A 14,258-nucleotide genomic window follows, 5' to 3' on the forward strand; every position below is an offset into this window, starting at 1 on the left:
TCTTCGGCTTTTCTCGTCTGCGTTCGGATTTCGCATCCAGCGCCATTTCACCCGCTGGGCTGCGGAAAGAGCATTTTTGCGTTTTCCCACTCCCCTGTCCCCTCAAGTATCACTCCCCTTTCTTCGTAGGGGGAGTTTACAGAGAAGGGAGTAAGTCCACTCAACAATAAGTTTCCATCCTAAAAGAAACTGGGAGATCTTTTTTTTTTAAGTGCTTACGATGGAATACAATGTTTTTTGTTTTGTTTTCTAAATTTGCTGCCAACAATTCTATTGTTTCATTAATGTCCGGTGTGTTTGTGCATCGATAGCAGACGACAACTGGAAAGGTGTTTTAGTGCACAGGGGGGGAGGCAAACAGAAAGAGGGGGAGTAGAAAAAGACAGTCAGAACTGAAGAAAGAACGTAGAGACAGTTGAAGGAAGACTTCGCGGATTGGACCAACCCACAGACAAGTCAACCGTAACTTCACGGACCAATCAGATTTCTCTCTGGCGGAGCTAGCAGTGCAGTCGTGGCCAATGGACAACCGTCTGCGCATGTGGATAATAGCTTTTCCCCGTTTGCAAGCTTTTTATTTATTACTTTTGTGAATATAGTACCGGATGTAATTCGAGACACGATTAGGGGGTCCCCGCGTGAGCTTTTGTTGCTGACCCAAAGGCGACTGCGAGCAGCGTGGATGGTCCATACGGCGAGGAAAGAGTGGGGGCCGCTGAGAGAGAGGGGGAACCCAAGACAAGAAACTAAGTAGCTGTAGGTGGGGGGAAGAACGAATGCAAAGAAAGAACTCAAAAAGTATAAGGCAATAGTTGAGTGGTAGGAACAGAACGTAGTCCAGAAATTTCTTTTTCTGCCGGCTCTCCCACTTAACTGCGGACGCGATTGTGTGTTGTCTATGTGAAACGTGTGTTTGTCTGTGTGTGTGAGTGTGTGTGTTTGTACGTAGCTAGCCCATTGGACGGATCTTACTCCAATGTCTCACTTGAAAACGACCCTGCTAGTCATCAAACGACATTGCTCCACACACTGAGAAGTCATCTGAGCGATCATCTCTAATTGTTTATTTCCGACTGTTTTGCTAGTCACTTGAGAGAAGGACTTTTGTCATCTGAAGAGGACTGAACCGTAGACCATCAACAAGGAAGCTGGTTATATTACATATATAACATTATCCATAGCACCACAAAGGCTTACTTAGGATTGGATTTTTGAACTGGAACGGCAAGATTGTGAGGAAGACGCCAGTTACGCCCACCTTTTTCAATCCCCCTCTGCTGCCCTCTAACCGTGCCTTTTACTACCAAAAAAAAAGTGGGCCCTGAAAAAAATCATCTTTGAAACCAGAAAAGAAAAAAATTACGAGTGTACTTGTGGTTTTGTTTACTATGTGTGGAGATAATTTTTTTTTCGTAACCGGTACAATACCGCGCGCGTGTGTGATATAAGTCACTTTTCTCCCCAAAACACACAAACACACACACACGCACGTGCGTGTGTGTGTGTGTCCAATCCTTAATGAGTGTTAGTGTAAATTACGTTTGTGTTCCGTCTTAATTGAAATAAGGAGTGTTTTTTATCACGGGAACCGATTGACAGTTTCTGATTCCGACTGTTCTGATCGTGGATACAGAAGTGATACCTTGAATGTTTGGTGGGTGTGTTCTATAGTGTTCATCTGTTGACCCGCTCAATTAAGCATTTAATATTACAGCTGAAGTGGCTGTAATATTGGTATAATGAGTATGGACTCAGTTATGGATTCCAATAGCGGGGATAGAAGCACGTCGCCTCCGATTACAAAGCCACCACTGACCCCGCCGTCTGTTCCACAGCAACAGGGCCCACCACCCCCATCATCTCAAGTGTCCCAACCGCCAACGTCTTGTGTTAGTCCACCAGGATTGCCATCTCTGGGACCACCATCGGGTCAACCAACACCCCCAGGAGCTGTGACACCACCAGGACCAACTTTGACACCAACGCCCGTCTCGACCCCAACACCCGCCCCTGCGATCCCCAGTCGTCCACCTCCAAGTTTATTAGCCGGTGCCGGACTTGTAAATTCAATGGGCGCCATGGGCTCAATGGGTGCCGCCATGGGCTTACCGAGTGATCTGAGTAGCCCACATCCTTTGGACAGATCGTCGTACAATAGCCCACCTCCGATACCCACGACGGACCCCACGGCAAACGAGTGCAAGTTAGTGGACTACAGAGGCCAAAAAGTTGCAGCGTTTATTATCAGCGGGGAGACCATGCTCTGTCTCCCGCAAGCGTTTGAGTTGTTCTTGAAGCATTTAGTCGGCGGTCTTCACACGGTGTACACTAAACTCAAAAGACTGGACATCGTGCCCCTCGTCTGCAACGTGGAACAAGTAAGAATCCTGCGAGGCCTAGGAGCGATACAACCAGGGGTCAACCGCTGCAAGCTACTGTCCTGCAAGGATTTTGACGTCCTTTACAGGGACTGTACAACAGCCAGGTAGGTTCCTTTCAAGTTGGGGGAGGGAAAAAACTGGAAGGGGAGATTGTGTACTTACGTAGATTATTAGTTCGTTTAGATAATTTGGTTATTTATATTATATGAATTGTGTTTGTTTACTTCTGTATCTTTAGCGCTTACGGAGTAGCATATAGGATGAACCGGCAAGTGTTTTGGGACCTGTGGGTGTGTCTCTTCTCGCGGCACGGTTGCGATTCAACAGTTGTCATTTGGATCCGTTCCGACTGTATGAATGGACCGCCAAGCGACCAACATTTTCTGCCATTGGCTATTCCGAGAAACGGCAATTCGAATCGTAATCGGAATATTCATTCACAAAAACATCTTTGCTTTTCCTCCCAGTACGATTTGATAGCGCGCGATCAATAGACAAGGAAACACAACTCCCGCCTTCCACAACAAATAATTTATATTCAAAAGAAAATAAATAAAATACTAAAAATGAATAAAGTTTTGTATAGTTTGTACTCTCAAAGTAGCGAGATGCAGCGTGGAAGATCTTCGAAGGGTGGGGGTAAGTTCATGAGTAGAAGTTTGTGTATGTGTGTGTGTGACATTTTTCGACATTTTTTCCGGGCGAGCAGAGAAGGGTAGGGGAATAGCACATGAGCAAGAAGGCCATGCCTATGGCCTAATGTGAGAAGCGTGTGTGTTATACACGGTACATTCTTGCGACATTCCTTATCAACAATCGTGAGTATATTTATAATTTTATCCGAAAAAAAAAAGTTTGTACAATTTTGACATGATTAGCCTACAATGAATATTGGGATTTTAGCCTGGTGGATATTATTTAGTTACAACTAACTTAGCATTTGATTTGTCAGATGCTCTAGCCTATTTACTCTAAACTATTTACATTCTAAAATTAATTGAATACCTACTTAATATTTTGCCTTCTGATATAGGCCTACTCATTAGTATTTACGATTTATAAATTCTATGGGAAACAATTGCTTTCGGACAGCAATTTAGTGTCTTTAATGGATTTTTTTTTTGTCTTACAAACTTCAAAATACCAGTAAAATGTTATCAATTTTAAATTCAGACAGATATTGGTAGATTAAACAACATAGTAACAGTACAGCTCAGGATAGTTTTGATCGTTTAACTTTTAGATAAAGTTATGAGATCTGGCATTCTCCGTTATTTTAAAAATGTTGGTTAAAAAAAACCGGGAGGATTCGAGGAAAAATCTGTCTGTGATTCTGATCTAAATATTATTTACTTTTGACTTAAATGTTCGTACTTTTGTGTGAAAAAAAATCAAATTGAAACTTTTTAAAAGATTAATTCTGCCATCTTGTAAAGAAATTATTACAACTTTTTGTGTTCGTTTTTAATATAATTTTCCTTGATTGACCATGGATGGAGACAATAGTTTGACGAATATTGTCATAACTATAATACTTTTTGTTTTAAAAATATTAATTAATTTACAATTTATGAAACACATTCTTTACTTTTGTCACAAAATCTAACTACACTTCCCACTTTATTCATAATTATTCTAAAAATTGATGAGATTGTCTACATAAAATCGAGAACATACTTGTTAGAAATAACAATAAATAAAAGTTTAGAAAATTATACTGTGGTGTAGTTATCTCTAAATTCAAATTTTCCGTTATTGCATTCATAGATAATAGTGTTTTTAATATAAGTGAAGTTGGTAAATATATTGTTATGTAATAGATTCGTTTTCGAACAATTATAATAGAAAATGTCACTGTAGTTATTTTGGGTGCTATCAACAAACAGTCACTATAGCCCAAATCCTATTCATGCGAAAACGTTGAAACTTTTAATACGTACTGCCTGGTCTATAAATTAATTTGGGATTTCATGAGGGTTATTATGAATAAGTAAATATGTTACGCAATATATTGACTAACATGGAACTGTCTGTAATTTTATTTATCTGTATACACAGCTTTTTTTCAAAACTCTGAGTACAGAAGATTCAATAGTTATTGTCATGTATTGGTTCGTTATCAAAGCAAAGCTAATACGAAATGTCATTTTGGTTGTTTTGTGTGATAAGAACAAATTGTGTTAACCAATTCTATTGATAGGAAAACGTTAATATTTTTTAAATACCCACAAAGCCTTTTTCTATAAATTAATTTTGGATTTAATAAACATTACGAATTCAATCTAAATATAAGTTAGTGAAATGCCAAAAATTTCGAACTATGTTGGAAGAAGGGATATCATATAATGCAGTTAATGAAGATCGTATGTTGCAAAAATTAATGCGGATTACTGTTTCAAATACTATCATAATACTATTATGAAATATAACAGTTCACTGCGGATTACTGTTACAACGTACCATTATTAAATATAACAATTGGAATATGAGAGCTACGGTTGATTAAAAAATGTGAATGTTTCTGAAATGATTTTCGTTTTTGATTCGTTTATTATCTAATTCAAAGACGTCTTAATTAATTTGAAGGCATATTCTTCGAAAATTGAAAACATAAATTATTTTCCAATAAGTATTTTCAAGAAGTACTAAATAATTTCGTACAGAAATTCTCGTAATAAACTTTGGTTTCTGCAATTTAAAAAATAAAGCCGTAATTAGTAAGCAACCTTAAAATAATAAATAATTCATTTTTATATTGATGGTAGTTTTATTAAGAAACTTTTACGGTACTAATTTTTGGCACTAATCTTCTGTAATTATACTAATAAGTGGACTGGTGTTTGGGTATCGTATAACAGATCACATCCATAAATGGATTGAATTTCAAATAACTATAACATTCGAATCAAAAGTTGTTAAAACGTATATATCATAAGAATGGCTTTAGAAACAACACTACGTCTACTTATGTTGCTAGTTAGGATTTGCTTTTGCCAAAACCGTGACTAATAATCCATCCTTAACAGATAAAAGCAAACTAGTTAAAAATTTAAATTTTGAAACAAATATATATATATATATTTATTAATATACTAGAATGTTTATCTGAAAATTGCAGTGAGTCTTCGCAAAAAGATTCTACCAGCGTTGTTAAATTATACGCGGAATTAACGTTAATACTCAAATAAATTAAAAGTCATATTTAGAAAGAAAAGCACCAATATATTATTTTTAATATCAAATACAACTTTTGAAATTTACTTAACAATATTATTTACTTATATTTTGAAATACACGTCATAGTTTTACTGTAATACTGGGACATACTTTTTTTTTTTTTTGTATGTATAAAATCTGCTATTTTTCTATTCTTAAGATTTGTTCCTTTGGTACACATACTATAGATTTAACAAAGATGACAGAACCCAGCACTTATATGACGAATACTATAAACCGGATTTCTTTATACCAAGCTTGAAAGATATGTTAGAACAATATTTACAAGTTTCCATATGTCTTCAAACTGTTTACTTTTTATTTCAAGTGTTTCTTGATACTCTATTTGTTCAAGATTTTCATTAAAAAAAAACCTTCTAGAAACCATTATAAGATATTCTCATAATGCATATACATATACACACAAACTTTGCATATATTCTTATATGAGTAGAGAGAATGTATGAAACAGCTTAAACCACAATACTTTTCTTAACGAGTTTTGTTTGTATTTCACGGAAAAAAAACAAAAGGAATAACGCGTTTTTGAGGTTTTATAAACTTCTCCGATTAGCACAAGGACCAAGTTTATTTTCAGATGGAACTAACTGTCTATTATCGCTCGGAGGAAGTGACTGCGTAAACAATTCCATAATGTTTGCTGTTGTTTCCTAGGAATCATTTAGATAAAGCATAACTGGCTTCAGTTCTTTTTAGAAATATGTATATATATTTTTATTGTTTACATATAGAAATGCAGAAACCGTTTCTTCAAGTATTTGGTTTATTATTTTTGACCCCTCAGTCACTTAACATTTTCTTTTATTTTTGGAGGGTTAAACATTTTAACATCAATTTATCTATTTTTGTTATTATTACAAAGATACTGGAAATATTGCAATCAAAATTTTCCAATAGAGATATCTATACTTGATATATTTATAATAATAAATGATTTTAGTTACATTGTTTTGTTTAAAAGATATTTAAAATTTTATTAAAACCTTATTTTAAAATTACAGAATTTCAAGAGAACAATGTAACTAATATATTAATAATATTATTATATAATAGATATATTAAGTATAGATATCTCACTGTTGTGAAACTTGGTACAAAATATTCCTTCTTTTATTGCTAGCGAATAAAGGATAATTTGACTTCACATCAAGGATAAAAATCGTTCCGAACTTCTAGCAGTCTATTAATGAACTTCATCTATCATTTATTTTTTCAAAAATGACATTCATTTATTTGATATTCTTTCGTGATTCTATGTAGGGTCGGATCCAGAATGTTCTTACCAGGGAAGCACCAATAACTACCACAATATTTCAATTAAATTTTATTTATTTATTTATTTTTTGGATTAAAAGATCAATTTTTTTGAATCAAAAATTTTTTTCTTGTAGGCCGTATGTCTGGAAAACTACATATAGTGTAGCGAAACCCAAACTATCACTTAAATCAGTCTGATGTGCTTATTCCGTAGAAAATACGAAAGCTCGATTTAGGGGCCGTTCAAAAATTTTTGTGGCCCCTGATCCAAAAACTAATTATTGGCCAAGATCGAAATCTTTGGATCAATTTCTTTTTATCATTCCTAAAATTCTTGTTTTTCAATTCTTTTAGGCATCTGTGAAATGAATGAGGAATACTGTTTTGCTTGGTGAATCCTTTTGAATTCAACTGTTGCAAAATCGACTTAAAACTATTGCTTTTGCAAAACTCCTCTTTGTTTTAAAACTCAAACGAAAATGTAACGGCAGGAAGCTTCAGAAAATGTTACTATTTTCATTGCTACCACGACATTTAAGATAGGGTATATTGACAATGAAGGGAAGTGCACCCCCCTAAGTCCGGGTCTGATTCTACGTACCCTATTTACATGTCTTTCAATAATATATATATTACATATTTACATATAGATCTTGATGAAATTTGAATTAATATTTATAAAGTAGTTTTGTAGTGTTTTTCAATGAAGATTTCGTTTCGATAAAATCTGTAGTAGGTTCTTTTGTAGCCTGACTGTACATTGAAACAGTTTCTGTAAAACTATTACGACTCACTGGCAAAACTACTATTACTCACATGAAATTTTCCTCAAGTTGAATCTTGTATAAGACGATTAGAATAGGGTGATTATATTAAGGCAACGACTACTGTATCAACAATCAACTGTTTATTGTAAAAAGCATTCCAGATTCCTCTTTGAATGTTTCAATTTTATTTAACTGATAAAATAGCATTGCATTTATCTGTGATGTGCCTAATTTTCTCACGAAAAAAATCTTAAGATATATTCCGTATTTATACAAACATACAACATAATTTTACTATTTATTCATTGTACTGTTATTTACATTTACAAGTAGAGTGTGAAGTTTTTGAGTTCCGTTCAGCAGAGGGACTATAATGAGACATAAACTTAGGGCTTAACGTTCGATTCGAACCACATGATCTCCCGCCAGAAATTGAGCCCGGGTCTCCAAAGACGTGTACACTAACCGTATAACCACAAGTGCGATCTTATATTTACAAGAACTATCAGTGTAAAGGAGTACGAGTGTAAAGGAGCATCAGTGTAAAGGAGTGTGAATGTAAAGGAGCATCAGTGTAAAGGAGTGTGAGTGGAAAGGAGCATCAGTGTAAAGGAGTATGAGTAGAAAGGAGCATCAGTGTAAAGGAGTGAGTATAAAAGAGTATGAATGTAAAGGAGTATGAATTAAAGGAGCATCAGTGTAAAGAAGTATGAGCGTAAAGGAGCATGAGCGTAAAGGAGTATGAGTGTAAAGAAGTATGAGCGTAAAGGAGTGAGTGTAAAAGAGTATGAATGTAAAGAAGTATGAGTGTAGTGTAGAGAAGTAGGGGTGTGAGTGGCAGCTAACGAAAGAAATGACACAGGTAAAAATTACACTTGATCACTTCAAACTAACGGAGAAACTTTGTTTAATGTACTAATGGTTGAATACAAGAGGTTTTCTTCTCTTAGCTTTAAGCGATTCAAGTATAAGTTTTCCGATATGATTTCCCTCACAAGCCATCACTGCATATTCAATTTGAAACATATACTGCTAGTATTTCCCACGAGACGAGACGAGAAAAGAAATAAGATTCTCTCGTCTCGTAAATTTTGTACAAGTATCGTCTCATATCTATTCTCGAAACCCTTTTCCCGTTCTCGTCTCGTTTCCTAATTTCGTCTAGAAGTTGTCAGAATCCTTGCTTGTCACAAGAAAAGCACGAAGAGTGTAGCATAACATTTAAACCGTGTTTATTATTCAGTATATTATCTAATGACGCCCATCTTTACATGTTGCTAAATACTCTTCATTCTGTGCGTACAATTACTTTATAAATTTATAGTTTTTATACTGTGAATCATATTAAATAGAACAATATTTGAATCTGAAACCTGGGTGAACTAGTGTTGCTCAAGGGACTTCAGAAAATTATTGTCTTGGGGGAAGTAATCTACGTATATTTTAAGAGACATAATCATCGCGAAATTAAAATATCGTTAATTTTACAGTAATTATGTGATATCTTCAAATAGATAAAATATAATCGAAATGTGGAACAAGAGCGCTCTACACAATATTATTTTGCATAATGTAACGTTATCACAAGTCACTTATGGCGTAGCTTTTCGTTTGCAGCCATTTAGAAACACAAAAATAAAAGCGGGTTTTCTAAATGACTCGAAATAGAAAGCAGATAAGTGAGTCGTGATAACGGTATCTCATGTAAAATAATATTGTCTAGGACGCTCTTGTTCCACTTTTCGATTATCTTTTATCTATTTGAAGTTACTGTAAAATTAGCGTCACATAATTACTGTAAAATTAGCGTTATTTTAATTTCGTCGTGATGGGGCCTCTTAAGGACTATTAACAATTCGGAGACAATTTCAGCAATGTTTAACATTTAAGATATGAAATAATTTCTTGTTTCTAATGTAGGCAGCGTTTTCTGTAATATTCTACTATAAAGATGACCAACACATCTATCGGAAAATAACATAATTAATCTATTATCTTAAGAATATTTTCTTTAAAATTCTTTTTTAAAAAATTATGTTAAAATACGATACGAATTTAATTTTTTTAAAAAATGAAGTAAGCACCATATGTGTATAGATTAATTACTTCATTGTCGGTGTTGCGCACGTGAAGATAAATTTCTAGATGAGAAGTATTTTTCGAAATTTGAGACGAGATGTGAAACATGTCAAATTCTCGTCTCGTTTTCGAGACAAGGCGAAAAATTTCTCTATCGTGAGCAACATTAGTTCACCCAAGTCTTAGATTTCAAACAGCGTCTTAGTGTTACATGGTTCATAGTATAAAAACCATAAATCCATTAAGTAATTGTTTAAAAAATAATGAAGTGCATTGCCGACGTTTAAAGATACGAAAGTTATTACACAATACACAATAATAAAATTATGGTTTAAGTATTGTTATATCACACCCTTCGTGGACCTGTTGTGTCGCGGAAAGATTCTGATAATTTCTTTTCTTTAAAAAAAATAATATTAGGGCATAAATTTTGTACATAAATTCGCAAATCTAGACGAAGAAAGTTTACGAGACTCTACACGAGACAAGAAAACCGTATTTCTAGTCTTGTCTCGCGGGCAACACAATTCATTGTCTGTGTTAAGAAAGATGGGAGTCATTATTGGGATTTTTTTTTTAATTAGGTTTATTTTGCTAATATATCAACTAAGAATAGTTCCGTTTCTCGTTATAAATTTCTGTGCTTCTTTTTTAAAATTCGATTCGAAATATTTATAACTTGGTGAGTAAACGAACTTTGACTGTTTTCCTTTTTCTACAAATTTCACGACACAAATATTAGAATGAAATATATCCCCCTGTTAGTAATGAATGGTACCTTAAAATTATAGCATCATAATGCAGACAAATCTAAAAGATGAAGCGCATTGTTTGACTTTAGTTTTAGCACCAGATGTCCCGCCGAGAAATAACATTCAAAAAATGTAAAGCTCTGAAAGTTACAATTAAAATTCGGGAGAAATTGTATTAACGTACGGTTTAACTAGGGTTCAATTTTTTAATCTATTTTGTAATTCACACTCTCAGCAATATTTAATGATTGAAATAGTGAAATTATTTTCCTATTCTAAATTAAAGATTCTTCTCTAAAAATTGTCTCGATGCTTATCATAAAGCGAGAATAAAGTTGAAACCATAATAATAACAATGCCTTTGATTAAAAAATAACGTTGCTCAATGATAAAAATGAAATATTATTTATCTCAATGTCGTGTTATCGTTGTAATTTAATAGTGATAGAATGACATCACAATTGTGAGTTATTCTCCGTAATTTTACGAGAACTTATTTTAGAAAATACAGAAAAAAAATAGTCCTTTGTGGAATTTAGAATTCTATCCGTTACTTTTGCTTTAAAATTTTTACGATATTATCAACATTTAACAAAATAAGCTCAAACGTGAGGTATAGGAGATCTGTATAAGAATCATTCCATATACTGAGATTCAACTGATAATATAATATGGTAACCGTATAGTTAATAAAATATTGCCTAAAAATGTCATTCACTTTTAAATTACTATTTCTGTGTAACTAAAATATTGTCCAGAGATAAGAAATATATAAAAATCAGTCGAAAAAAATAGCATGTTTATGGATGAATTCTCATGTGTGATTTTAGAGAAAATGGAAAAATCAAACTCTTGTGGTGCTAAAAAAAAAATCCCCTTCCTTGCAAGTAATAAGTAATAATTGACGGCTTTTATTGTATTGAAAGAAATTGTTATTTACTTATTTATGTAAAGTTAAGTAACAGATCACATATATTGTTGTTTGTCTTTTCCCAACTAACTAAGTAACTAACTCTATGGCCTATGGAACCCTGAACATACGAAAATGTTTCTTGACAGCCAAGGGTACTTCGAATAAAATTCCATCTGGAAAAGTAAGATCAATTTTGAACATGAATTGAAAGAAGGCTATGTTTTTGTTCATAAGAACGTAAGAATAAAACAAATAATATATTATACAATATGCTGCAATAGACATATTGGGCCTTATGCAGAGTCGTTCTGACGCGTGATTAGTGCCATACTAAAGAGATCGACTAACATATGTTTCCTGCAGTAGTAAGGCCTTTAGTATGACGCTAATCATGTGTCAAAACGACTCTGCATACGTTGATTCAATTTATCTGTCGGGTGATTAAGTAACTAATCCATTATTTTAAGATTTATTTTGTTTCCTACCGTTTATCGACTAATTAATACTATTCACTAAGAGATATTTGAATATGTATGTCGTTCTTGCAATACATCATAGAAAAGGGCTTTTTCTTTTATTAATATAATAACAATATTCTAAAAAGAAAAAGAAAAAACTAGTTAAAAATTGACTGCATTAGTTCTTCCAGAACTCCGCGTATTAGGAAGAGATTTTGAAAATAGCTGCAAATGATCGTCCAGACGATACTGTTGCTCCCTAGACGATACATTAATCTTCTTTCGTGACGTATTGTTAGGATTTATGTTAGGTATACGCTCGACCGTTTTTTTAAAAAATGTAGCGTACAGCTTACTTTATACCGTCCATTACGTCCCTGACTTAAAGCGAGTATTCACTGAACTATACAAGTATTAGATGAATATACGCTCCATTACGTTCCGACTCGTCTCATCCCGAAAATTCGAGACGAAACGAAATTCTCATATCGTTTTTGAGACGAGACACGAGAAATTCCTTGAGTTTCGTGAGCAGCACTCAATTCTTAGATCTCAAATATGATTTTAGTATTACATGGTTCATAGTTTAAAATCTGTAAATTGACAAAGTATTTGTGCGAACATAATAGAGAGCATTTATCAACGTTTAAAGATACGCAAGTCATTACATAATATAATAACTATGGTTTAGATGGTGTTATATCACCCTCTGTGGAAATTTTGTGACACGGAAGGATTCTGGTAGCTTCTAGATGAAAATAAGAAAAAACAATTGGGGCATAAATTTTGTACATACATTTAGAAAAACAAGGCGAGGTGAAGAAATTGTTTTTGAAAATCGAGACGAGACGAAAGGAGAAAATTTTATTTCTCGTCTCTTGTCGTGAGTAACACTATTAATGATACAAGTGAAAAAAGTCTTATTCAGCATAAATAAATTATTTTTGCGCCGACTTTGATCTTTTCGTAGCAACGATAGTTATACCTAGTCGGATAAATAGTATCCAGCCGTAAAAATTTCTTACAAAATGATGGTTCGTCACCTCTAAATATGTTGGAAACCATGTATGAATAAGAAATTGTAAACTTGTTATTTTTCTCTAGAAGAGGTTAACTTTTTCTTCTCATTATGGGCAGCTTGAGACAACCTTCCCACTTACCCCACTCACAGGACGGGCCCTGACCACAAATATTCATTTTGCAAAGTAGACGTTTGTTAAATTATGTCCAAAAATTGATGTATGTACAAACAACATCCGAACATTTAAGAGAGATATAATGAAGCAATACGCCAAATAAGTAAACAACTAATATTGGTAATCCACACATTATTAGGAATATTATACTTTTACTGTAGTAAGAATTATGTATAGTCCGAACACTGTAATTGGGATCTATCCTGTTGTGTTCTATTTAATTAATAAATGAATAAATAAATAAATAAAATAAATTTTGTTGTAAGTAATATTCGATTCACCTTTTGAATAGTAAGACATTTATAAAGTAGAGGAATATTTGCAACATGGAAAATATGTATTATAAAAAAATGAATATAATAATACTAGGCCGTAATCTTGCTAATTCAGCCATTTCTTGCACGGAGGCAGGGCCACCCATTCATTTCTGAAAGGCCCTCCAAACTTCAAAAAACACAACTGAATACAGAAAACTTACACAAAGACTTTTTTCATGGGCTTCTAAAACGGTCAGACCCTCCGACATTTGTTGGGGTTACCGTCCCCCTTTTTGTTGGGGAAAGGGAGTCAAGTTAGTAAGTTAGTAAGTGCCGGATTATTGAGAACGCTTAAAATTTTTGTATTTATATCACATTATATGTACGAGTGCATATTCTCGTTACATTGCAAGTGTCATAAATTAATACACATTACCATGGCTCAAATTTAGTACCAAATGCCATAAACAGTAACACGTCCTTTATTGGACGCACGTTTAGAGGTGCGCCCACGGAGGGGTTCCACCAGATCCGGATCCCTCTCCCCAAATTTCGTAACTTTTTAATACTTGTGTTTTGTCCACAGCAGGGGCGCATGTACGGACATCTCTCACAACCCAGTCCAATCTTAATAACTCGATAGACATGATGCGGCCGAAAGATTTGATCGTAGAAAAAATATCTGTACTCTTATCTTTCCTTATGGCCCGCGGTGGCTCAGTGGTAGAGCGTTCACCTCTGGTGCATGGGGTCCCCGGTTCAAACCATACTCCCTCCAAGTGAACTTTGTGGTGGACAAACACCGTGTGTGTGGGTTTTCTTCGGGTTCTCCCGTTTCCTCCCACTTTCTTCATTCCACCATTTCATTCATTTCTCATCATTACCGTCTCCTTTAGCATAGCTGGCATAATCGTGGGACGTAAAAGTTAAAGATTTCATTTCATTTTATTTTCTTTCTTCC

The 14,258-nt window shown here is 34.2% G+C and overlaps 1 protein-coding gene across 10 annotated transcripts in view; it reads left to right on the plus strand.

The window, feature by feature from the left end:
* Nucleotides 1–503: 503 nt before the first annotated feature.
* Nucleotides 504–14,258, plus strand: part of dac (dachshund family transcription factor) — a 665,535-nt gene continuing 651,780 nt past the window's right edge. For 2 of the 10 annotated variants that reach the window (XM_081758115.1, XM_081758117.1), the window contains exon 1: nt 515–2,485. In XM_081758115.1, coding sequence (XP_081614241.1) covers nt 1,740–2,485 — 746 coding nt within the window. In that variant the 5' untranslated portion in view covers nt 515–1,739. Of the gene's footprint in view, nt 2,486–3,177; nt 3,200–14,258 lie in introns of those variants that run through there. The other 8 variants (XM_081758124.1, XM_081758120.1, XM_081758122.1 and 5 more) reach the window with 7 other exon arrangements.

The sequence above is a fragment of the Thermobia domestica genome, chromosome 5 (genome assembly GCF_964235325.1).
Source record: "Thermobia domestica chromosome 5, izTheDome1.hap1.1, whole genome shotgun sequence".
In the NCBI taxonomy this organism is placed as follows: Eukaryota; Metazoa; Arthropoda; class Insecta; order Zygentoma; family Lepismatidae; genus Thermobia; species Thermobia domestica.